Source organism: Ochlerotatus camptorhynchus, unplaced genomic scaffold (assembly GCF_037179485.1).
Source record: "Ochlerotatus camptorhynchus isolate MF236.1 unplaced genomic scaffold, CSIRO-AGI_Acam_v1.1 ptg000112l, whole genome shotgun sequence".
In the NCBI taxonomy this organism is placed as follows: domain Eukaryota; kingdom Metazoa; phylum Arthropoda; class Insecta; order Diptera; family Culicidae; genus Ochlerotatus; species Ochlerotatus camptorhynchus.
In genome coordinates, this window is record NW_027040602.1 from 112636 (window position 1) to 140583 (window position 27948).

Genomic DNA, 27948 nt, shown 5'->3' on the forward strand with positions numbered 1-27948 from the left:
TTGGCTCAACTAGGTCACATCGACCACAGGTGGAGTACCCACTTGAGCTGGAATGACCCATATTTGAAATATCATCAATTTGAGCGGTAAAACATCGAGATAGAGTTTTCAAATGTTCTAGGCAAATGTTTCATGGATTATTTTCTAAATTCTTGCACGACAATCACGCCACATGGTTGACCGAAACAGTGAAAAATGTCCCAATCCACAAAGATGATGGTCTGTGAAAACGTGATGTGTTATGGCATAAGTACACTTTAACTCTGGGGACCACAAGGTCAAATTTTTCTCTTCTAGAATACCGTGTTGCATAGTGTTATTATTTATTGAAGACGTTAGGGACCATCAGACATGCTCAGTTAACTGCTCAGTAGACAACATTGATGTTTTATTCTCCTTAACTTGTAGACAACTTATTGAAAATTTTGGACATTTGTATGGGTAAAGTGATTAAAGTAACCTGGATTTCGATCGGTTTTGAGAGAAAATCGAGTTAATGAGAGATCGAATAAGAGAGAGTTGACTGTATTTCATTTTATGTTGGCTAAAAAATGGTCTTCAGCAAACTTCTAACTGAAAAAATTCTATCAATAATAAGAATGGAACTTTTTTCTCATAACAATATTGTTCCCATATGACCATCAAATGGCTTATACAAAGTCAGATGCTAACCAAATGAATTCAAATAAGGGAAGACTAATTAGGACCCGATTTGGAGTCGTTCGAGCATTGTACACACTAAGATTGTGTTTCCATGTTCGGTAAATTTTACCGAAATCAGAAAAGCTGAACGTTCGGTAAAACTTTGACCTTCATTGAATTTGAAAATAATATCAAAACATGTTCAACCTTGTTTAAATGATCAAATCTTGTCATTTTAGTGGAGATTTAGTTTCAAAGTAGCTGAAAAACAATTGAATTGAAATAAATAAATTTTACCGAAAAGTTCAGCTGTTCAGATTTCGGTAAAAATTACCGATGGTGGCGATAATTTCTAAGTGTGTGGAGCAAAAATTTCATAATTTGCAACATGGGCAAACATACCTCCAATTTCCACTTTAACATTCAAGATTTTATTTATCTTCTGGGTAGTCTTAGGGATATAACTCACTTGTTTTAGCATTTTGCATGCTATTAATTATAATAACTGTTTTTTCTCAGTCCAATGTATTGAAACAAAAAATAACAGTCTTTGTTTTACACAGCACTACAACTTAAGCAAATAATAAATGATAATAATATCACAAAACCTTAAATTAAGCACTCTGAAAACCATTTCAATTTGAAAGAATGATCTTTTCCCTGAAATTTTATAACGATATATTTCATATATAAGGAATAGGAGAAAAGTAACCTTTAGCAACAAACGCTCAAACGATGACTCGTATTCTGTATGAAAAAGAGATCCTGATAAATAAAAGTAGTTGTCCGAAAATGAAGGATAAAAATAGCACATCCTCAAAATGAAGGAAAAGCCGTAAATTTTAAAATGAAAAGATTCTGCTGGCCCTACCAAATATTTAGTATAAAAATTATTCTATCAAACGCATTCTGGAGAGTTGACTGGTATAGATCTAATCTAACGTAACTAAAATGGAAGTTAAAAAATCCTTCCTTGATTTACTTATAGTTTAATATTTTATGTTATTATAACTCAACATTGTATCTCTGTAGTTTTTTACTATTTACATCATAATTAACAAATTTTATGTGCATACAATTTTAAGTAAGTTCTTGAAAGTCATCAGAATGCAACCATAAAAAAAAAATAAAATATCTGATCAAAAACGTGACGTCATCAGATACGCATAAAAATACTCGAAAAGAAAAAGCATGCCACCAGCCCCCTCACAAGGGCTTAATTAGTATTCCATCACTGAAGCTCCCCATCCTGCAGTGTCCATTCCATTCATCGATTCAAACGACATCCAATCAAACCTAGCTTCAGCGCTAATTTTATTCCTACACCACCTTTTTTGGACAATTAGAAATGGCTTCCAAGTTAGTATAGCAAACTAAACCGCAAGCAAACCTTCCATCGGCCGTCCAGCGAATCGGAAGTAATGGTTATATACAGGTACTTAGACATAACATCTAAATAGAATGGTGACAGGCTGAATGTTCCGTAGGTACGTGATGCATCGACTAGACAACACAAGCAGACCATTGCTGACCAAAGTTGGAGTGTTATGTCATTGCACTACCGACTGCTGAGGAGGGAATAATTAATTCCGTTTGGTTGTTTCTACCGGTATAAGTTATTCCCCCCAGGTGATGTTTTTAAGGAAAATAAGCCGTATACAAAAATGGATATTTCCGTTTTTTTGGTATTGTCGAGGAACCGTTAGTATGAATTTCCAAAAGTATGTCAAAATCGATATGGGTTTTCCAAATTTCTTCGTTAGTAATTGGTTGTACTGAGCAGGGGTTAGTTTAAGCGGTTCAATTTGTACATCTACCTTCAACTATACAAAAAGCCAAGCTGGAAAATTCTACTGAAAACCTATCCGAAAAGGCTTACATAAATATTCCAAACGTGAGAATTTGTCTTGAGCACATCACTTCTCCTAGTCACAGCACTATGTTCCAATTCATTTACACAGTTTTTTCTTTCACAATTATCATCCACTATTACGAGAACTTCCACTCCACAAAGCTTAGCAAAAAAAATCAAGGTTTCACAATGCTTTGTTCACCGTTTCCGACGTTGAACTTCACTTGCACTAACCGCATTAGAGCCGCGTAGCTAGCGGCTGTACTTGGTCAGTCGCTCTCTAGCTTAACCCAACGAGATTCTATCATCAACTGACAGAGCAGTATGATGTTTTGCGCAAATCCACAGAGGAAGGAACGCAATAACCAAACTGAAAATGGATGTCCGCCCAAATACACCCGCACCCAGTCCATTCAGTGTGAAAGTAGTGTGCGAGAAAAAGAAAGAATGAAAGAACGGTGGTTAGTGAATGAATGGCCATGCGAATAAAACGAATAAAACAGATAGCCAGCAAAACATGAAACACTATCAAAGCCTACATAGGATAGCACAAAGGTAGTCAGAGCCAGAGAGATCGCAGCAAGGCAACGAAACACTTGAAACACATGGAAAACATTAGCCGGGTTCCACTGGATGCACACCAACATGGTGCACATACCTGGCTAGCCGGTGACCGGTGGTGTAGGGCGCTAAGATCGCACCTGGAATGAATCGTAGGTAGTTGAATGTATATATTTTAATTGGGGTGCAGCTTAGTTCCGAATAGCGGGATGTATGGAAAACTATGTAAGATGAATATTTATGGTTAAAAATAAATTGTTAACTGATAAATCTGATTTGGATGAAATAAGTCTAATGAAGTATTAGAGAGTGTGTGCATGCTGATTATTTCTAATATTATAAAGTTAAGTAAACCCTTTTTGAATTTATGGCAAAATATGAAAACCTAAAACAGTACACCCATAGAGGTAACTCTAAGGCTAGAAGGTCCCGAAGAAACGTGCTCAACTTTTTGGCTCAGCTCTGGTACTCTCATCGGTCCCAAGCTAATTGATGCACCACTCAAAAAATAGGAAAATCCACGAACCCCTGATTTTATCTGTTAACTTTCATAGCGAATCAAAACAAACCTAGTGTAGTACTAGAAATTCGACGAGAATGAGGTACGTTAATCGATTTGCTTGGGACCAATAGGCTAGTCAAGTAGTGAGCCAATTTAAAATCGTTAGTTTCCACCGGTACCTTCTAACTTCTCATCACCATCCACTCGGGACATAGTTAAGCAAAACCGCTCAACTGTTGTACCCTCATTCATTTATGCAGAACGTAACAGCACACATGTTTCGCGATCACCAAAGATCACTTCCCCTTGTACACATATAATCACCGACCTGACAGCTCATACATAACATGTTTTCGCATTTCACTCCATCTTCTTCTAGAACACAAAACGGTGAAGAGACTAACTGCCACGGCAAGACCACTTTACCCCGGAGTCCACAGATCTCACCAATACCCCGAGCGTACTGTTCCGGCGTTTACTTCCGCTTAATGTCACACTCGACAGGTTGCATGACCAATTCACTCAACTTAGACCTGCGAGTGTATTTTGGCTTCTTTTTCCTAGTTGCCATTGGCTACCGCCGCCAGCAAACCAAGCTGCCACCGACACAGTGGTGAATTAATCAGTTATCCTCTTTCACTCCTCGTTCTATACATTCAACCAGGTACGTACGTAATTAAAAAAAAAAAGTTCAATAGGCAACGGATAGAACTTTTATCGTTAGCCGTAGCACGTGCGGTGGCTAGGGATTTCAAAACCACCATAATCAAGTTTGTATCAAAAACCAAAAATTTGAGAAAATCTTAATGATTTAAAATTTTAGGTAGCAAATGCCATTTGGTCGATTGCCATCAACTCGTTTTATGCTATTTAATTTTGTTCCACAAACTACGAATCATGGGGAGGCAAGACTTTTCTAAAATTTACGTGATAGGGGAAAGTGGGACAATTTCGCCAATGGGGCAATGTGGTCACCCGCTCCATTTCATGTTAAACTAAAAAATTACTTTTCTCTAGTTCTCTAGTGTGGCATAGAAAAGGAAGACTCTGACACCTGCTATATGCTCTTGTGCTGCTGCAATCATCAATAAAAGGTGTATTTCTCTGGATAAGGGGCTGGCAGAACCCTTTGATATTTGGAATGCAGGTCCCAGTCAAGTAGTACATTTCATTCGAAATGTAATACCTTGCTGGGAAAATGCTTTTGGTCAGTCTATGTCGGTCGCTTCACAAAATAGTGATATGACATACTGATAAAGCAATATAAAAACGGGGAATATATCACAATAGATCAAAGTTGTAGTCGCAGTGATGAATATACCCAACACGGAAAATGCGTATTTTCAAAAAATGTTACACTAGCTCTAAATATCAAAAATGTTATAAGATTTATGAATCAGAAAATAAGGCATATCAGTAGTTTCTTATAACTTATCGTTAATATTCCTGCAGCAGCTATATACATGGTCAATGGTTTCTTATATGACACGATGTTTTTCTAGTTTGCATTAAACATTAAAGATTTTCTTAACAAAATATTACTTAAGCCCATTCGGAGCAATATGAGCACTACTGATATTTCAAACATTTTCTAATGAAATTCTTCAATTTAGCATTATTCCTTTTATAAATATGACTGTATCATATGAAATCACGTTTTGAAGCAGCTGCTTTGGTAAAAAATGAATTATTCACAAGACTGAAAAATATAGCTTTAAATAGAAACTACTTCTTAAATGTAATCTATTCTATAGAAAATAATTGTTCCTTTTACATCTTTTTTATTTAATCTATAATTTAGAATTCAAATATTTCGGATCTGCGCTATACCGTCACTTGAAAATCAGTGCTTTAGATCTGGCTACATCACCTCTTGTAGGAAGTCGGCTAAGGTCGTACCCATCCGGAAACCTGGGAAGGATCCTTCCTCTCCTGAAAGTTACCGACCTATATACCATCTCCCAGAGTTATGAAAGTTGTTCGAAAATGCAGTTTATCGTCGGCTGGTAACATCTTGCTGTCGTATTGTTAGTTTTATCTCTCTTATCCCTAGTTAAAGAACGTTAAAAAATCTCAAATACAAAGCATTAGTTAAAAACATAAAAGATTTAGTAAACACAAGTAAAAGTAATCTATGTTGTAACATTCTATCGAATACCACGTTATTGTTATCAACATACACGTTTTATTCATTGATTGGATTCTAAAGCATCGTGCTTAAGTATTACATTCAAACAGACTCGATGTTTCCAAATCGTCTTGCCCCTTAAATAGCGCACAGTGGGCCTGGCCGTTTTTTATGTTTTTTATGTGCATCAAATAGACAAGGTATATCCATCATTGTCCACATGGAGAACAAATGCTACCCACAATTTTAGCTCTTTTCACTTAATTTTGAGTTGAGCCTCGCATTTGCACTCGTTATTGTTGTCAAAAAGGAACGAGAGATTAGACTGAACGATATAGTTCAGCCCAATAAGATACTTTCAAGTGAATATACTTAAGAGTTAGTTTTTTTTGCTGGTGTTGAATGGAAACGACTATATGCGATTTACTCAAATTTGGGTTATTGGGCTGAATTTTTTGAGCTGAATTGAGGGAAAAGTACTTAATTTTGGGTAGTTTTTCATCTCCGTGCAGGATGCTTTTAAGAACTGTTTGTGTTGTTGTTGGATTAGATTATATTAGATTATATGTTGCGGTTATGAAATGAACTGGCGGCTGGCTGTCATGTTTGCAAATATCTCAGTCAACATTTTGGTCCGTATAATTCCGTATATAAATAATGCTCGTGGTTAACCGAGTGTTATAAAAAAAATTATTTATTCACCAATTTACCGATTACAAAGAACGCGCACTTAAGACTAACCGAATTTTCCTATCGCTAAACCTTTTATTAACTAAAACTACCTGATCAGCACAATCCAATATCGTTCGATCGGTCGTAACGCGTTGTTCGTGTCCACGTTGCTCCTCTGGGTTGTTGCTACGCTGATTCTTCCTAACTCATCAATTCTACGGTGCATCGGTCGTTGTGGTCGATCGATGTGGCGTTGGTCGTCTCGGCGTGGCTACTCTGGCTGTTGCTACGCTGTCCGGGTTGTTGTTGCTGATGATGTTGGTTGATGCAGTACAGTTGGTCGGCCGGGGTGTAACGCCTCCCCTCTCAGATTGTCGTCCGTCCTCGGGCGATCTACCAAAAAGGATGAGACTTGGTAGAGATCCGATTGCTCCTTTTTGCGACTCCTTGTTTGTAGTCTCTGTTGGGTGTTGGATCTCCAGGGTGGTTTCTGTTGGGTGTTGGATCTCCAGGGTGGTTCGTTGCTTCGCTCTAGTTTTCCTGTTAATGATATAGGTAACGAAAGAGCATACTATGGTTATTATGAGGAGAGTTCCTCCCCAGATGGCTGTTGTCCTCTTCGTGTGATGAAGGTCCAGTTTTATCTCTTGAAGTTTGTCCAAGTTATCAAGTTTGATGTGAGTGAAATCGTTGTTTTCAGCTGTGAGATTTAGTTGTGTTAACCTCTTGCCATAAATTGGTATGAGGTATTCCTCTTGGGTGGTCGGATGATTTTGGTTATTGAACGTATAGTTCATCACCTTGATCGTGCAGTTGTTGGTTTCTATAATTGTTGGTGTATTAATCAATCTTGAACCGTTGCATGAGTCCGAGATTAATACGTTTTTGTTCGTGTCTATTAATACGATTCCTCTCTTGATTTCTACTATTCTGATAGGTTGCCTGGCGGGTTTTAAAACACATCTTGGTGTTAGATGATTCAAGAGACCATGGATGCATTCATCATCAATGAGGGTTGTTTCGTCGCATATGTCACAAAGTTGTGTTTGTTTGTAAATGATGTCTCCATGTTTGGCTACCAGTTTGATGTCTGTACTGATTCGTGTGTTATTGATGTTCAGCGTCTGGATGTTGATTAGGTCGAACTCGTTGTCTTCTAGGATGGGTATCTTTGCTAGGATCAGGATATCAGTGCCTTTAATAATTACACTCCCTGTACTATACTGAAATATTTGGTCAGGATAGTCTACCTTCAATTTTTGTGCTTTGAGTCTATTGAAAATATAAATTTTATCTTCGTATGAAAGCAAGTTTCTGTTTAAAATATTAGGTTTGGCAAATTCAATCTGTTCTTCTATATTGTTGAGAATTTGTACTAGTAAGTCGATATTCATTATTAAATTTATATATTCTAAGTCTGTCTTTACAATCAATGAGTTATTGCTTTGTGAAATGATTTGTTTATTAATTTTCTTGAGGGTATCTGTAATGTTATTGATTTTTATCTGAATTTGTTCATTTATAATGGTCTGTTTTGCTAGGGATTTTGAGATTAAATTTTCCTGCCTTTCTAACATGCCTAAGTTTTGATTTATAATTTCCAAGTCATCACTATCTGGGTTACCTGCAATGTATTTTATTGCGGATCCTAACGCATTGATTAACGCTCTTTTGCTTCTATGGGGGTACAAACTCAACAATTTATCTCTGGCATATTGAACTTTAAACTCTAGTGTTTTTCTAAGATGATCAACTATTTTGAGACTCTCTGTACATTTTTGTATATAATCAATGTTGTTTTCAATAGAATTTAAATTAATTTTGTGAACTATCCTCTCAAATCCTATTCTCATTCTAATAGATTTTAGTTTGATAGCAATTATGCCGTTATTGTGTGAAATATCTTTAAAATTGGTAGCATTTATTATAACGATGCAAGTCAATCTGCAATGAAAAGGTTGGAAACATTTTTTTTTTTTTTTAAAATGGTTATCTTTTTATTCGGTTTTTGTGTATTTTGATGTCATTGCCATCTTTAAAAGTCAGTTCATTATTTTGTTTGACGGTTGTTATTTTATACGGGTTAATATCTTTAGTAATTCTTTGTGAAATTTTAATATATTTAGTGTCGCCGGGTTGGAGATCTTTGGGCTTTTCATTGTCTTTGTTTTTATCTTCGTATTTTTGTTTTTGTTTATCCAGTTCAATTTTAGCTGCTGATTGTAAATTCTTAGATTTTTCTGAAATCTCCTCCATGTTTGTGGAATTTGAGCAATTAAATATTAAATTCCGTGGAAGATTTTTAATTACAGAGTGGAAGCTATTGTTGTAAATATCTACTGCGATATTTATTTGCTCTTTTGTTGTTAAATTACTGAATTTTGGTTTATTTGTGCGGAAAATTTCTATGAGCGTCGAGTGGAAACGTTCTACAATCCCGTTTGAATTAGAATTGCTTGCGAAATGGATTTCGATGCCGAGATCGTTTAAGAAACCGATAAAATCTATGGACCTGAACGATGGTTCTTGGTCTCCTACAATGGTTTTCGGTCTTCCAAATTGCCGAATATGTTCTGTAATAGCGTTTTTTATATCAATTATTGTTCTAGATTGTATAGGGATCGCGTTGGCAAATTTAGAGAAAGAATCCACTACAGTGAGCCACATTTGACTTTTTAGGAAGAAAATGTCGATGTGAACGCGATCGAAAGGGTTCTCACCAAATGTACTTTTTCTTATCAATTTTGGTGGCTTCCTGTCATATTTGGCCTTTTTGCAAATATCACAGGAGCTAATAAAGATTTTAATCTTACGATCAAGCTGTGGGAAGAAATATGTTTGTAATATTTGGTTTCGGTTTTCCTTCGTTCCTCGGTGACCAAAGTTGTGGGTGTCTTTCACGATGTCGTCCTGTTGAGTTTCCAATCTTACATCTTCCAGTAGGGTTTCTGAAATATATACTTTGTAGATTTTGTTGGATGAAAAGTGTTTCCTAAATGTTTCTTGTATCTGTTGTGCCAATGATATAGGGACTTTAAGACAGCTGGTTCCTCTAGGGTTCAGGGTTCGTTTAAGAGTGTTAACTATTTCTTCTTCTGTGTATTGGCTTTTCACGATTGTGTGTCTGTGGTATTTTGGGAATATTTGTTCATATGCGGTTATGTTAATGTTGCCTGTTTTGAAAATAATTTGTGTTTTAAATGTATTTATTGGTTTTTCTGTGTATGGAATGTAGTGGTCATCGCTTGTGTCCGCAGAGTGTATGGTCATTCCATCGCTTTCCGAATCAGATTCATTTTCTCCTTCTGAAGGTTCCCCTTCTACTGACGATTGTGAATTAGCATTAATCTCTTCGACTTTGAGTCGAGACAAAGCGTCAGCGACGACATTTTGTTTCCCTGGTTTGTATATTAATTCGTAATCAAACTCTTCTAATGCGAGTTTACCTCTAATAATGCGATGATTCGCGTTTGTCATGGAGAAGGTCAAGGGTTGGTGGTCTGTGAACATTTTAAATTTTCTGCCGTACAGGTACGGTCTGAAATGTTTCACCGCCCAGACGATTGCCAAGAATTCTTTTTCTGTTGTCGAATACCTTTCCTCCGTTTGACTCAAGGTTCGTGAAGCGTATGCGATAGGTCTGTCTTTGCCTACTGGCCCTTGTGACAGCACTGCACCTAAGGCATAGTCGCTTGCGTCGGTGGTTAAGATAAATTCTTTGCTGAAATCTGGGTAAATCAGCACTGGGTCGAGTGTTAGAAGTTGTTTGCATTTATTAAAACTCTCTTCGATTTCTGCAGTTATTTTGAATTCCGTGTCTTTCCTTAGGAGTCCTGTGAGGGGCTTCACTATTTTTGCGAAATCTTTAATGAATCGCCTGTAGTAACCCAGTGTTCCTAAGAACTGTCGGACTTCTTTTTCAGAATTGGGGATCGGCCAGTTTTTTATGACCTCAATTTTGTCGCTGTTTGGTCGTACTCCGTCTTCAGAGACGGTGTGACCTAAAAACTGAGTTTCCTTCCGGTAAAACTCACATTTATCCAGTTGAATTTTCAATCTGGCATCTTTCAATTTTTGAAGGACTAGCGCTAGGTGTTTCGCATGCTCTTGAAGGGAACTGGAGAATATGATGATATCGTCCATATAGACGAAACAGCATACTCCTATCAAGTCTCTAAGAATACAGTCCATCACCCTTTGGAATGTAGCCGGTGCATTTTTCAATCCGAATGGCATACGCGTGAATTCGTATTTGCCGCCATTGACTGAAAAAGCCGTTTTTTCCGTGTCTGCCTCCGCCAGCTGAATTTGATGGAAGCCAGAGACTAGGTCGATGGTTGTGAAGTACTTGGCCCTACCCAGTTTATCCAGAATGTCTGTAATTTCTGGGATTGGGTACTTGTCGTTGATGGTCTTTTCGTTTAGTTTTCGGTAATCGATTACCAAACGAAATTTTTTTCGGCCAGACGCGTCAGATTTTTTTGGAACCACCCATACTGGTGAAGTGTATGGGGAAATTGATTCCTTAATGATTCCATCATTTAGCATTTTCCTTACTTGCTCCTGTACCTCTTTCTCGTACACGTAGGGATACTTGTATGATTTTGAGTGTACTGGGATGTTGTCAACTGTACGAATGTTATGTTTAATTCTGTGGGTGAACGAAAGTTTATCCGTTTCCACGTATAACACGTCTTTAAAATTTGTGATCACGTTTTTCAGAGAACGTTTCTCCTCTTCATTCATGTGATCATCCCTAAGCTTGAGGTTGGTGAGGTCGACTGATTCCGGTAATTCTTTCAAGTCGAACGGGTCATTTTCCGTGGCATTTACAGGCTTGTTATATGTTTCTATATTGTTGAACGCGTCTTTGTTAATTTCAATTTCGTTGGCGTTGATTTCTAAAGGTGCTTTTACATGATTTTGGATGGCAACCACTGCTTTGTTATTTGAGCTCTGGTATAGACCAGGTAATATAGAAAAGTTTCCGAAATGCTTTTCTTCCGATATTAAAAAATCGCCATCTTTGGATGTTTCAATGGGAATATACTGAAACTCCTGTTCTGTCGTGTTTATTTTGTGAGTTTCCGAAAATTTCTTTTTCATTTTGAATTCTCTTCTACCAATTTTAAGAGAATTCTTACCAATATTTAATTGAGCGTTTAGGTCTCTCAAGGATTCATATCCAATCAGACCGTCAAAAAATTCGTGAAATTTGAACACGTAGAATTTCAATTTCTTTTTGACTTGAAAGATGTCAAAAGAAACCGAGTGTTTTATTTCGTGTGTTCCGTTAATATTGCTCACCTTTACGCCGTTTTCCGTCTCGCAATTTTCTAGCATGACTCTGTCAGTTGAAATATAATTCTTGTTGGCTCCTGTGTCAATCAAGAATTTCATTTCGCCTTTACTAGTCAAAAAGCTAATGTACGGTATAAAATTGTTGTTAACTACGTTTTGGGCTCTTTTGTGAGACCCTGGAGAAAATTTAGTTCTTCCCCAATAAAGTAGTCGTCTTCGTCTGACTCCAGAACAGAGTTATCCATTTGCGGTGGGGTGTCAAATTCTGGTTCGTCATGTTCAGGTTCATTCGCTTTGGTGTTGCCACCGACATGTGTGTTTATTTGAGTTCTGGATCGGGCAGTTCTCATCGAAACATCGTCGTTCAATTCGGGTTTGTTGGTCTTAAACTTTCCTGACCCGTTAAATTTATTCGCGAATGCCTGTGGGTTAGGTTTGTTTTGGGTGTTTGGGAAGGGTAGCGAGGTAGGCTGTGTTTGTGGCGTTCGCCTGTTATCGCTCCGTTCGTATTTTGGTTTTGAATCTAATTTTTGCCTGAATTGCGCATTCGAGTACTCCCGTGTAATTGAATACGCTTCCTCTAATGTTTCAGGTCGGTAGCTTCTAACGTGCATCGAAAGTTGCTCCCCGAGGCCGTCCATATAACGTGTGAGAGTCATCAGACTGATCAGCGTGTTGATGGCTTTCGTCGACCCTTTATATTCTTCATGCATTGCCGCCGTTGCTTTTATCGCGGTGTCTATGGATTTAATTTTATTATAATATTCAACAAGGGATTTATTACCTTGTTTTATGTAAAATAGGGATTGGATATGAGACGTAAGGTCTCGTCTGTCCCCGTAAGTATTGAGTAATACTTCTTTGATTTCTTCCCATTTGTTTGGGTTCCCTGCGGCTATTACAATTTCTTTAGCCTCGCCCACAATTTTATTTTTCACCGCGCGAACTATCTGCGCGTATGTGGGTGTACCTTTGTACACTTTAAACAAGTCAAGCGTGTTTTGAGTATCCTCAATCCACGCTTGGGTCTCCTTTTTGTTCCCACTGAACGTTGGAAGGTTTTTGATGGGGTCCGGAGTTTTGAATTGCAGGAATGGATCATCTGCCTTGTTTTTCATTTGAGTAATTGTACTAATCAAAGACTGCTGCGTCTCAGTTAGGTTTCTTATGTGATCAAGTAGCTGTTCTACTGATATTTGCTGTTGTTGCACTTGTGGTGCATTTTGCTGTTCTTCCGCTTCCTCAAATTCTGGAAGCGGAATCAGATCGGGAGAGATCATATCTCTTTCCATTTCAAATTTATTATTCCCCTCGAACACTAATTTAAGCAAGGAAGAGTCAAGTTTTGTACACTCACTTCACTAGCTTTTCGCTTAATTTTTACACTACACTTTTTGTTGTGATATTTGGTATGAACGAGAAGTAAATGGTTTGTACTTACAGAAGAGCTGCTCGCATCTTCCGGAGTCCTGTGGTACGCTGGTGGGTTGTAGGTTGAGTGTGTGGGTCCTTCCTTCGCTCCGAATCACACAAACTGCGTGATATTCGCTCAGCAGTGGCTTACGCCGATGATCCGGTTATTCGCGATGAATGTTGCTCAGGTTGGTCTTTCGTGGGCCACTCCGTCTCCAAGCGCTTTCGGTTGTTGAAGCTGCGCTTATGTTCACTAAGGATCAGCTTCGGTTTGTGATACGTCACTTTGGTTTGTGATAGTCACTTTTGGTTTTTTTTTTCACTAAGTCCGTTTTTAAGAAAGCACTTGTAAAAATTCGCGGTTCACTACTTCCACACTTTTCCGAAGACTGCGCCAATAATGCTCGTGGTTAACCGAGTGTTATAAAAAAAATTATTTATTCACCAATTTACCGATTACAAAGAACGCGCACTTAAGACTAACCGAATTTTCCTATCGCTAAACCTTTTATTAACTAAAACTACCTGATCAGCACAATCCAATATCGTTCGATCGGTCGTAACGCGTTGTTCGTGTCCACGTTGCTCCTCTGGGTTGTTGCTACGCTGATTCTTCCTAACTCATCAATTCTACGGTGCATCGCTCGTTGTGGTCGATCGATGTGGCGTTGGTCGTCTCGGCGTGGCTACTCTGGCTGTTGCTACGCTGTCCGGGTTGTTGTTGCTGATGATGTTGGTTGATGCAGTACAGTTGGTCGGCCGGGGTGTAACGTATACACAGTGATATACAACCAAACAAGTCGAATGTGTGTGTGTGTGTGTGTGTGTGTGTGTGTGTGTGTGTGTGTGTGTGTGTGTGTGTGTGTGTGTGTGTGTGTGTGTGTGTGTGTCTGTGTGTGTGTGTGTGTGTGTGTTTTTTTTTTTTTTTTTTTTTTTTTTTTTTAATTCTTTATTTAAGAGATTTTTAGCCTTAGGCTAGTTCATCTCTAAGTGTGTGTGTGTGTGTGTGTGTGTGTGTGTGTGTGTGTGTGTGTGTGTGTGTGTGTGTGTGTGTTTGTGTGTGCAATCTAACCCCCACTGTCCGGCATTGTTATTATGGAAGAAAACTGCTTTTTATTACCCTTAAATTAAAACAGGTTTAGTCCGGGAGTTAGAAGGTGTTAGCTCTATTGCAGCTCCAGTGACCCATTTCAGAATGCCTGAATTCACGACCACTCCGAGGTCACTTTTACTTACAATAAGCCCCGCATCTTCACTCTACCTTTATCAAATGGATACTGTTATCATAAACACACTTCCAGATTAAAAAAATATTAGATTTGCTATATACAATGGTGGCTTTTTAATTAGCACAATAGGCCGATTTTCATACTAATAGCAGACTTTGGCATGTTGCAACTATGTTTTATTATCATCAATTGACACAGAACTACAAATATGCTGAATTTTGCGTGTACGTAATATCAAATTATTGGAAGCGCTTGCCGGAAATTGACGGACTTGTTGAAAATGGCCAACTAATTAGCACATTTATAATTCGAAATTTCCGAAGTGTTATAGTTTTAAATTTTCAACCATATTGTCAATAAACGACAGTGTGCTTAAGGGGGAGGTACACTTTAATTTTTAAAAAAAATGTTTTTTTTTTTGGCCTAAAATGTTTCTTGGGATGTATACTTTAATTTATAAAAGACTCCAAGTCCGCCAGAATATTCCTTACCACTTTACGAAGCGATTTCCTAAAACATGTACCGGCGCGCTGAGAGAGCAATTTTATCTTTAAACGCGTTTATCTCGAAACGTGGTTTTTCAAACTGGCGTGGGAAATAACTCTAACCAGTTATCATCAAATTTGGATATCGCCTAGGTTTTCTTGTTCAGAATTAAATTCTGCTTAGAAATACGTATCCACATTTTCGATTTTGTCAAAAATGGATTTTTAATCCACGATTTTGTAAGCATTTTTAGGGTGAAAAAATGGACTAAGGCCACAACTTTTGAAAAAAAAATAATTTAAAAAAAATCGGAATGCGTATTTCTAACCCAAATTTCATTACTAATCAGGATTTTTGTTCGATTTATGTTCCAGGATCACATGGAAAGGAGTATTTTCCCACGCCGTTTTCCGACTTCCGCGCGAGGACGCCCGCGCGACCTGGTGCAGCGGCCACGGGGAGAAGCCAATCGAGTTAAAAAAAAATACAAATTGTAGTTCGAAGGATGACTAATAAATGGGTTATAACATATTTGCCTTCCCTGAGTGTTTTGATGCTTATAAAAAATTAACGAAAATGCCTTACTTTTTGGACGTTCAAAGTGTACTACCCCCTTAAGAAAGGGTTTTACGCTATGGTCAAAAATTTCCAAAACAATAAACTTCGGAAATTTCAAAATATAAATGTGCTAAAGGGTGATACGGTCAAAATTTGGTCAATATCAACTTGACGTATTTCTTTCAATTTTGCATTTAAAAATCCTGAACACCCCTCATTTTGAAGGTGTGCGTGTGTAGAATGTTGCTCCTATTTTGATTTTGGAATTCTGTACCTGTGGCTTGAAAAGCAGCATTTTCATAGCTTCTGGGACTGTCAACCAAGAAATTTACGTGAAAGAGTGTTTGAATAAACGTCTGCTGCCTTTCCTGAAGAAACACGGTTGTTCCGTACTGTTTTGGCCGGATTTGGCATCTTGCCATTACGGTAAAAAGGCCATGGAGTGGTACGCCGCCAACAACGTGCAGGTGGTTCCCAAGGACAAGAACCCTCCCAACACGCCAGAGCTCCGCCCAATTGAGAAATACTGGGCTATTGTCAAGCGGAACCTAAAGAAGACCAAAAAAACTGCTAAGGGCGAGCAGCAGTTCAAGGCAAACTGGCTTTCTGTGGCGAAGAAGGTGGACAAGGTGGCTGTACAAAATCTGATGGCAGGGGTCAAGCGTAAGGCCCGGCAATTCGGATTTGGAAAAGCGGAAGCCTAACTGAATATTTTTCCTGATTTTTATACTAATTGAACTTGAAAAAGAAATTTAATTTGATTTTTTAAATAAACGATTTCACCGATTTACACGCGTTTTCCCTTGACCAAATTTTGACCGTATCACCCTTTAGTGCAATAAATAAATAAATAAATAAATAAAACAAACAAAAAACATTTCTTGCAGCTGGTCTCGATACCTTTACCTTCGAAACCAGTACTGAATCCACTACACCATATAAGCATTTATAAGTTTGAAGTATTATATCAGTCATAAATTATGCGCGTCAAAAAGCCTACTTGGACTTGGAAAGATTTTGATGTTGATGAAAAGCATTAGATTATGTTAAGGGAATTCCTTGTAGAGTTCACAAATGGCCGCCTGAAAGCTATATATTCACTTCCACTTTGAATTTTCATTCACACAAATCTCGGAAATCAGTGCCCCATTTCACCTAAAATTGCTACTTCATGTATGCAGCAGTGCAGCAAACGTAGAGAAACAGTTTGATTGTGTTGGGGGAGTTGATATTTATGAACTTAAAGTTTCGAAGTGGTTATGAGAAAAAGGATCTCACAGCGAACCACTTTAATGCTTGGATCTTGAGCCAGTTTATATTCTACGGCACCTCCAAACAATAGACAGGTGTAACTATTTACGGTCTTTCGAAGAGCAGTTGAGAAAATCCCATTTGGATCTTAGTTTTGCATTAATTTCAACTTGAATTGCTTGAATATGGAATGCTCTTATAGTCTTTTGGGATTTTGATTTGAAGCGATCGAGTGTGCGCATTCTTGTGCTACCTATCTGTAGAAACCATATACGAGTTAATTGACACTTTAATTTTAATCGATTTGTTTAGACATAATACGATCTAATCTGTTATAAAATGTCAGATTCAAAAACCTTCATCCGAGTTTATTTGTGATACGATACAACAATGCATCATCGCCAATAGGTCGAAAGTTTGCATTCTTTGCGACTTAACTTAAACTTTATACGACGCATCCCATTCTTGTTGGCTTTATCATAACCAATTTACGATTCTATTTGTACGTTGGTATACGACTTCTGGTGGTCTGGGATATGTTTCAAAACAAAACACCCTAGTAACCACGACATGCAAATAACGGCTAGCTGAAATATTTTAAAATCTTCACAAATTGGATTGTCATGATCAAGGCCTATGAAATAAAAACTGAGGTAGGTACGCTAAACAAAGGATACGGAAAAAAATCTCAATATCTCGATAATTCAAAAGTTCCAGTATTGCAAATCAATATATGGTTGGGCCATCATCAATATAAGAAAACCACTGCAGATTAAAGAGAAACGAAATAATAAAAAATGATGATTTTTAACAGTCGAAAAAATTATTTCGTTACTCAAACGCAGCTTCAAAAATTTTTGCTGTTCATCACGGTGAAACGAGTAGCTTTTCGAAAACTAGGCAACTACTTGGAATGAGTCGTATTAGCTTAGAATCGTCTTCTATCTACTTTTTCTGGCATTAGGTAGAGGACGTAAACATTTATGACGTACCCAACCGGCTGTGGTGGGGCTGGCATCAGCTGTAATGATAATGATAAGGCTGCCTATGCGAAACGACCTACTCGAAGGTAGGTACAATATGACTGAAATGGAGTATGTTTACTCCCAACGCAGGCCAAAGTAGATCGTTTATGTTTAGTAGGGTGGGCAAGTTTAACAATCTAATATACTTTTGAATTCTAGAATGCTCTAATTAATAACAAAATTGTATAATTTTCGCCATAAATGCGGATGGAACGTGATAGTACAGGCCTAATTATATGAGATCACAATATCGCTCGTTCAACGCAGTCAACGGCAACCCAGCTCATGCATTTTACGTTATTTTGACCCAGTGGCTTATTATTGCCTGAGGTTCTGCACAGCACAAGCTGACAAGAGCTAATTAGCATACCCACATCCTACATTATGTCTCAATGACAGATGCATCTAGTAGACCTTCAGTAAAGAAGTGTGGTAAAATGAAAAACTAGCATGCTGTGAATTGTTATGTTTCCTTTAAGATGCTGTTGCTATCAACGCCTGCTACATTTAATAATCACTTAAAAAGCATTTATATTTACCTAAAATATTTACGGCTCTGCACGATAAGGTAGATGCTGCCAACGGCTCCAATTAACAGCGAAAAACCGACACCCGGAGTAAACTTCAATTCGTTGAACATTTTGTCGTTTTGTGTTTCGTACCGGACGGGATATTAAGTCACCACACTTTTACTGGTTTGTATCGTTGTTAGTGTTTTATTTCCACCGGAACTCATTGACACTTCTCTTGACGGTCTTTAATTGTGCTATGCTCAGGCAAGATTTCGACATTGGACTTCTTCATCGGTGGACCTGCGGATTTGATCACTCGTGAGCACAGTTTTCCCATGGTTAACACCTTACGACACACGTGATTGTTGTTGTTATGAATTTAAACATGTAAAACTACATTCCATGCGATAGTATATTTGCATTTTTTTCGGGCAGAAAAAACAATTGAAAATAACAATTCGGCTCTGAAAACAGAACAATAAACAATTATTTTGTGGGCGAAATTTCTCACAGCTCACAAAATGAAGCAACCCGAATTTTTTAGACTTCCGTCGTTTTGCCTTTATTGTTTGGAAGTGTTATCTAGGTGTTCAGATCGCACCTCAATGCCCTTATGTTTTCATTTGTCAATGGGTCAAAAGCCAATCATATTATATTTAGAAACATCTCTTCGTAGGATCCATTAAATTTCACACCGATCAAACACCGAGATGAAAGTAAGAAAACTAAAGTTACACAATTTGAAAACAACAGTCACTTGATGCTGTTTTGTGTCCATATCTAACGGCCGGAGGCATCCATTAGGGCCATCATAGATGAATCGTGAAGTGAGAAAAAGGTAGCACGCTAATTTATTCTATGTTTCTCAGGCAATGTCAGAAGAGGTGAAGCAAACAGAAATAAAAACATTCGCACTTGGTAGAGCTGCCGAGGATGCTAATTACTTGTTTGGTTTAGTTGTTTCTTTGCTTGTGACAAGTACTTTCACTATTAATTCTATAAATACAAAAAAAAATGGCTCTACAGCGGCGTATATTCAAAAGCTTATCCATGTAGCCAATCATATGAACTGTAAATAATTCGACAATGTGAATGATTTGGTATAATGCTGGAAGATTGAGGGCAACCGGCTTAATCCTTAAATCGGAGAGATATGAACGATGAACGGCGATAAGCAAAGCTTAATGGAATATCGTGTTTTTCTTATCAAACGATTAGCTCTACAGTTTTGTTTAATGCAATGATTGCATTGTGTTGACAAAACCTCTTTTAGTTAAAAAAAAACTCTATATTTGATAAATTTTAGCTGTTTTCAGAGTCCAAAGTTTCTCACCATTTTAAGTCTTTGGACGAAAACACTGCCAGTTACCCTAGATCAAAGATGACTTCTTTCGTCAGATGATCTAATTGTTTGCTGAAAAAGATGATCATCTTTGCTATGGAAATATGTAGCCTGCTGCATTTTAAATGAGCAGATGCAGACGAATGACTTTTTCTGACCATAGCACACATAAACTGAAATGCTTCAAATCCACAGATTATTCACTAAATTTTCTTTTCATATGAATTTTCTTCTCCAAAGTTGCGTTCGATAGCACTACCGGTAAGTATTTCTTTCAATTTTAAAACAAATAACAGCATTGACATGCCGGTATTTTAGGCCTTTCAGATTAATCAGCTCACCAACTTCACAAGCTTTACATCCAATCAAGAATAGACCACCTTCTCAAGCCGTTGCAAACGACTTGACTGTTATCTGTTTTTACTGGAATTCACCACTTAGCCACCACCATCGTCGCCGTCGTCGTCAATTATCACATGTGCAGCAATCTACTACAGACGACGGGCGAAGGTGATAGCGTTGAACACTGTTCAAAAAACAAACAATACACTTATAACGTCACAGAACTATTTAAAAATACACAGAAGGTATTCTTATCTAGCAGGATCAGGAAAACATAGTATACACTCCTGCGAATTCTCAAACCTAATAAACTGTCGTAAATGAGAGGCTATCTCACGTGTCACAACGGTTCAATATTCGAACGGCTCAACAACACACACTGTGATGCAAAGTCGCGAGATAATTTTTAAGTAAACACTCGTGTAGAACGACGATACGTATATCGCGACCCTGGAAACGGGGTGTCACTCAATTCGCGTAATGATTACACCAAGATCTCCTTTTTTCTAATTTACTTTATCTCGTGGACAAGAAACACAATTCACTCGCCAAACTCAGGTTCAAGATAAGCGACGAATGTACGAAGACTGCGGAAATATCGCGACTGACAAAACCGATTTCAGCTTCCACCGTCCTCGACAATCCACCTCGAGCAAACGGGTCCACCGTCCGTAGAGATGTGATTAAAATGACGATGGCGGCGACAACATCCCATGATTTTGCGTGCAGCACCCGAAAAAAAGAAATACCTTATAACAAACTAGGCAAAATACCTGTGGCGGCAACATGCGACACAAGCTTTCTCACATCCATTCACCAGTTGTCCAGCAGTCGTTGTTGGGTGGTAGCAAGCGTTGAAAGAAAGCTCATCTCTTGATTCGCATAATGACCCCCACTCAAAGGCTACTGCTATACCTACCTATCTTCTTACTACCGACCGGTTGACTGCGATCTCAGAGTGGAAGGAAAAGGCTCTCTGCATGGATGGAGGAGTTATTTATGTCCCGGTGACTTATTGATTGCAGTTGGCTGCGACAAAGCAGAGATTCGTGCATTTGATAGATTTGAAGTTTATAGATACAATTTGAATGTCTAAATTGCCCATACATGCTTCTGTATTTTATTGGTATTATTTACCTTGTAAACTTGTTCAACTTAGGATAAAACATTTGATACATAAACAAAATAATCATTCAGAAATGTTGTACACTGACTATTAGAAAATGTATCTTCACGCAACAAATATTTGGATGTCTGCGCCTACCAAGCGAGTTTATCTGATAAGATAGACTCCTTACGTGGTTGTGTAACGATTTTGTGTTTGACATTTCGGATGCTGAATAACTATGAATAAATTAACTACAATAGAGCATAAATTCGAAAACAAAAACAAATCCAACAGGATTTAACAAATCTCAATTATATAATTAAATTCAATTCATTGATTATTTATTCAACTTGAAAACCAGCTCCCAATCAATCTCACCAAAACTCGCGTGTCACACCTCCACCTTTTTCGATGTTCATAAGGAGGCACTCGGACCGCCCGAGACGGAGGAGTAAAAGTTGTTTCTAAACTTGCTCTTCTCTCCCCTAAAATCATATATTGTTACCAAGTGTGACCGAGAAGACCTCTTTTTTTTTTCCTAAAGGAAGTTTAACTTTTCTTGCAACACATTGGCGTAGCGAACGGCACGTTATGCGAAGTTTCGATGTGTCATTCAATCATACAATCATTAAACACTTTCATAAAAAAAAACCCGTCCTGTTGAGGTGAGTGTCACACACTTTATGATGTAATGTTGGGTTAACAAGAAACGGTCTTGCCCTCCGGGGAATAAAATCGAGAGCAAATGTTGCAAAATCGCAAATGTTGGGAGGGAAAGGAGCCAAATTTGACGTTTATAGCATGTTCAGTCTCTGCAGCAATCATTTAAGACTTACTTTGATCACGAATAAAATATTAAAACAACGCTATCAACCTCGGTTGAGATCGCCTACACACTTAGAGGAAAAAAAACCATGTAAATTTAGGTGCCCTGAGACTGACATATACGAGCGTCAATTTTAGCCTAAAATTCAATCATAAAAGACACGAAAATCAGCTGAATCAAGTGTACTTTTCATCGAGCAACGAACTTATCAGTCTCGGAGCACTTAATTTTACATGACATGTTTGTTTTTTTGTATCAGTCTTTATGTTACAGCGATGTCATGTAAAATTGTGAACCGTGAAACCTACATTCGCCAACGAATCAGGACGCACATTTAGATTTTATGTTCCTGTTAAGTGCATAATTTCCATGAAGTTCAAATATTCAATTCGGTCATAGAATTCAGCATCAACAAGTAAAATCAAAGTGCGCGTTCATCATTCCGCCTATTCAGCCTAAGACAGCTCAATCAAAGCTTCATTCATATTCATCGAAATCCAACTGAGAGTAGGAGAAAAGGTGGATAAAAACGAGCCATCAATAAGATATTTTTCTCCAGTCTCTCTACCCCCCAGACAAGATCCTTTCAAGTTTGCCATCCTCTTGAGGGGAGCATTGATTTTCGCAGTTCGAAATTATTCATGGTGTTGTGCTTGTATCTCAGGGGTGATGAAGTGGAATCAACCCATGCGTGGAATTTACCACCCCTCGGTAAAAGCTCGATTTTATATCGCTGCGTTTTCCGGCTGTTCCTTGTGCTTCGCATTTCGTTCGTTTTAGCCTACAGGTAGGCGTATATTTTTCGTTTGTTTGGAGATAAAAGGTGGAAAATTTAAATCGATCGAAGTAGGTTAGATAAGTTGTCAACAGAAACATGGTTTGCTTATATTTTTTTAAAGGTTGAGCGAGGCCATACAGTTCATGACCATAGTATGAAAATATTGTATTGTACAACACAAAAAAGCTTGATTGGGATTGCCATCGTTGGCATACGGCGTCAATACTCAGAGCTTGCTTATTCCAACAAGAGAAAAATAATATTTTTTTGACTTGAGCTATCTTTTATAGACATTGTTTGATTAATAATAATAATGCCAGAGACGAACCAGCCAATGGCTGAAAGTCTCTTTAATAAAGTAACCTAACCTAACTTAATAATAATGTTTTGAAATTACTTGCATAAACTCAAACATGTTTTGAAAGTTCTACCTAAAGTTAAGCTCAATTAAAGTAATAACACAGGAAATAAGAACAAACCGTAGAAATACACACCAAAAAATTCTGAATGTTACTGGCGATGTAAATATTCATGCATGTAAACATTTATACATGTAAACTTACTTTTCACGTAAACTAGCAGCTTGCAAGAAATGTTGCAAACAAAAGTGGACAGTTGCATACAATATATGGAATATTGCATGACATGTCTCATAAATTTACACGATCTATAATCTAAACATCTATGATATATGACGCTCCATTTATGTGCATCAGAGTAACGGAAATTTACACTACTTTTTTTGAGCTGTGTAGGATAGATTGAGCCTGGAGTCAAATCCTCTGCCATCAGCATCACAAGTAGGTAGTTGCGATTGTTTATCTGATTTTGAGCTTGGAGTGGCATCCTAACATAAAATTTGAGCTGAATAAGCTATCTTTTCATTGAAGAAGCATATTTCAGCCTGGATAAGCTCATATTTAGCATTCAATGTTTATAGGGATAGGTTGGACTTGGAAATGTACCAAAATCTACATAAAACATGTTTCTTATAGAAAAAAAACTTCAGCTTTCAAATGGTATGCTTAGTTTTTAAATTGGTGGGAAATAATATTAAGAAAGACTCATTTCTATGAAAATAAAATCTAATATGGCACCACCAAAATTCTAAACCATCCATAGCCCTGAAGTTTCCGTTTGAAATAGTATGTATAGTATTCTTAGATAGATTTTAGCCTCAAATGCAAATGCAAATTTGGAAGGAATCCTTAGAGGTCCCTATTCAAAAAGTTGCTGGAACGATTAAAGCCGAAGAGTTTCGTCTCATCAACATGTTGCACACATTAGAGAAAATTTTAGAACTTGTTGTTAAAGCACAGCTGTTCGAGTATTTAAATAGTAATAGTTTGTTGAACAATCTGGATATCGGGAAGGTCATTATTGTGAAACCGCGTTGAATTTGGTATTAGCGAAGTGGAAAAATAACTTGGAGTGTAAAGATACGATTGTTGCGGTTTTTTTTTTTTTTTTATCTTAAACACGCTTTTGAAACAATTTCCATACCCTTATTGTTAAGATCAATCAAGCGCTTTGGAATCACGAGTTCTGCATATAAATGGTTTGAAAGCTATTTGTCTGACAGAACTCAACGGACGGTTTTAATGATTCTGTTCCCAGTCCCATGGGGAATAACCTTGGACTGCCCCAGGGAAGTGTATTAGGGCCCATCGTAATGCATCATTGTTTAAATATTTTTATTTAAACTCGATTTATTTTAAAGAATTACCTTTGCAACAAATACAACGCATGATTGTGTTATATCGCAGATATGCTGCAAGCATCAATATTGACAAGTTAAATGGTTAGGCGTTATCTAACCTAATAAATAATAAGCTAATATGCAATAAGCTTGAAATGTTAGCGGTGCCGGTGGTGTATTTGTAATCGTGATTGCCTTTCACCCCAAAAGGCCTGGGTTCAATCCCAGTCAGCGCCGCCGGGATTTTCTCCGACATAAAATCTCTGATCACGGAAGTAAAGTCGTTGGTATCCGGTCCATGAGTTGATGGGTCGATAGGGTAGGGTCCAGGAGTGGGAGCTGCTTCCCTGGCGTCGGTAGTCATGACAGTACTCAGTACGAAAAACAAGATCGACGGAAAACAAATCAAGAAAAAAAGCTCTAAATGCCAGGAAGAAGAAGAAAGATGTTCATAAAAGATTTTGCCTATGAATCCACCCACCCCCTTTTTGGCCTTTCATACAACGGCATGTCGCGGACAATTAGAGATGCTTGTTCAAGTCGAACAGAAAGGAAAATTCACAGCTGCCGGAGTTAGTTTCCGTGTTACAATAAGTGGTACACTACACAGCAAAAAATAAGGAATATTACATGACATGTAAACCAAAAGCATTTTAAAACTACATCGCTTCAAACTACAAACTTAGAAAAAATCATGTAAATTTAGGTGCTCTGAGACTGACATAGCGAGCGACTTGACGGTCGAGCGTCAATTTTGACATAATAATAAGTCATAACAGACACAAAATTCAACTCAATCAAACGTACTTTCCGTCGAGTAACGAACTTTTCAGTCTTGGAGCACTTAATTTTACATGACGTATTTGTTTACGTCTGATTCTTTATGTCAAAGATGGATTCCATCACGTGTAAAATTAGTTATTTCTAAGTGTGTGTGTTTCAATTTAATTTTACATTAAAAATCAACCAGATAATAAAAACATGATAAAACTCATAAAATTACAAATTTATTCGAATGCTCGTGTAAATTTAAATCAATAAACATTGAGAAAGATAATATGGCGGACGGACCGACTATTCGATCAGTTTTTTCTCCGCTCAGTTTGTTTTGTTTTGTACGCTCAGTTTTGGTTATGTGGAAAAAAATTATCGTGCATACGCGCGTCCGCAAAAAAATGAATGACAGACAATATATTAATTAAAGCGTTTTATACAGAGAGCACTTTAAGTTCGTGCAGAAAATCAAAAATTTGGTTATGGAAAAATAGAAAAATATTCAAAAATGCGCTCGTGGTTACTTTTTTCTCCTGACTGATCATTTTGATGCAGCGGTGGAAGTTTAGGGTATGTACTGTGCCGCGAAGGCGGGTTATTCCACTTGGATGATAATTCCGCTTGACAATCAGTTCGATTTTATGCAAATTCGTTCAAAAAGCCAAATGCGTGTAATTTTAAATGTCCCGTAGAATTACAAAGTGAGCCCATCTAAAGCCATCCAAAGCAAATTCAAGTGACGTTTAATGTGGGGGCGACCACGGCGTAGTAGTTAACATCCATACCTCTCACGCCAAAGTCACGAGTTCAAATCTCACCCCCGGACAAGTCACGAATGACCCATAAGTGTTAAAATGACTACAATAAAAAAAAAAAAAAAATTAACATGTATGTAAATTTCAAGTCGTGTAAATTTAAAAACCAATTTAATTTTACACGAATATGCATGCTCTTTTATGTGAATGGAAATTCGTGTAAAATTACAAAATAATTTTAACTGTGTACTGTCATGCATCATCATGCATCATACATGCGGTTAAACATTTCAAATTCTGTATATCTTTTGTGCAAATGTGTAATAGATGTTAGGTTATCTTTCTTTCAGCCATAGGCTGGAATGTGTAATAGAATTTCAAGTAGTATCTTGCACACTTAGAAAAAATCATTTAAATTTAGGTGCTCTGAGAGTGACATATACGAGCGTCAATTTTGACATAAATTTGAGTCATAACAAACGCGAAATATAGCTTAATCAAACGTACTTTTCGTCGAGTAACGAAATTTTCAGCCTCGGATCACTTAATATTACATGACATGTTTGTTTACGTCTCATCCTTTATGTCAAAGACGGATTCCGTAACGTGTAAAATTAGTTATTTCTAAGTGTGTGCATTTCCTGGTTGGGTTACATAATACAGTCTCCATATATAGATGTTTTATATCTCGATATGTAAACACTTTTTCTATGAGTCGATGGTTATTTCGGTCCCTTCAAACGGTCTAGTGGGCTAATTTATTGATAATCACGTCCTCATAATTGATAAGGATCTGTTAGTTAAACACTTATTTAAGTGAGATACGGACGATATACTGAACCACCGTATCCATCTTCCAATAAATTTTACTTAGCTTTATCAAATTAAATTCCTGTTAAATTTGAAATCCATAAAACTGCCAAGTGATGCAAAACATTTTCAAATAAGGCAATAAATTTAAAGCCATGCTTGAAGTCACATTAATTGAACACAGTCAGGTTCCCTGCGGTAATTTACGATCACACTGCACAATAATAATCTGCTTGGTTACTCACCTCAGTCGCTCCCGCCTTTGTTGGTACGATTTTTGATTGGTTCGCAACCGTTCCAAGATTGTCCGGTACTCCTGGAGCTTCTGACTAAACTCAGCCAACTCGATTAGCATTTTTATTTTATTCTGCTGCTGCTGGTGGGTAACCGCTTGCTGTGATTTAATAACACAACACGCTGCCTTCGATCACTTCGACTCACTGACCACTGGAATGTTTCTGTCAATTATTGGCACGCGCATAATTTCGAAAACTTCCTGGCTCATCTAGAAACAATTAAATAGAAAGGGCATTCGATTTAAGAATGTAGACGAGAAATTCGAACAACAGGCACTGAAGCTGAACACTGTTTTCAACCAAATGAGCCTGTCACCTTTCGACAATGTATGTTTATGTTCATACATTTCCTCACGTTCATCACACTTGGATTGGATCGCTATTATCGGTTAATAGTGATTAAAGCACTACTGTGGAGCCGTTTGAGCTAAGCAAGCGCCCAGTCACAGTTGATTTGTCAAGCAATTATGACATTGTCTCACACCGTTCGCGCGGTCAGTTCGTGCCTACTAGCTGCAACGTCGCGGCGGCGCATTCACTCCTAAACGGATAAAATACGCGAAACACGAAACAACATCAACGAACGAAAATAAAATAAAAACACAGACGAAACGAATATCGAGGTTAATTGTAGCAATTTCACTTTATAATAGTTTCCAGTGTTGTCGCTTTTTGGCAGTAAGCTTCTTCTGATGCACTCCCGTTGTTGATGGCCACACCGGTGCCGGTGGTAGCAATTCCGATCCGTCACCCATAAGAACCATCAATCTTCGATTCTACGCGGTTTTTCTAGCATTACAGCATCTCTCGCCCGTTCATCATCACTCGCGTCGGATTGCTTATTTTGCGCTTTTTCCCCTCCAATTAGTCACCCCCTTTTGCTGAACGATTGAATTCTTGTCTCATTAGATGTAATAGCGGAGACCTTGGCATACTTCTCAGAGGGGTTACTTTCAAGAAGGATTTTGTCTTGGTAAATGGATTGATGGAAATGTATATGAATGATTGCAAAATTAACTCACAACTTTCCACTGTTATAGAATTAACTAATTTATATATTTAAAAAATAAATCATAGAATTCAACT

General features: G+C 37.6%; 1 protein-coding gene across 1 annotated transcript in view; it reads right to left on the reverse strand.

Moving 5' to 3' along the window:
• Positions 1 to 27049, reverse strand: part of LOC135699580 (titin-like) — an 89153-nt gene extending 62104 nt beyond the window's left edge. The window contains exon 1 of the mRNA XM_065219857.1: positions 26812 to 27049. Coding sequence (XP_065075929.1) covers positions 26812 to 26921 — 110 coding nt within the window. The 5' untranslated portion in view covers positions 26922 to 27049. The remainder of the gene's footprint in view (positions 1 to 26811) is intronic.
• Positions 27050 to 27948: the final 899 nt, after the last annotated feature.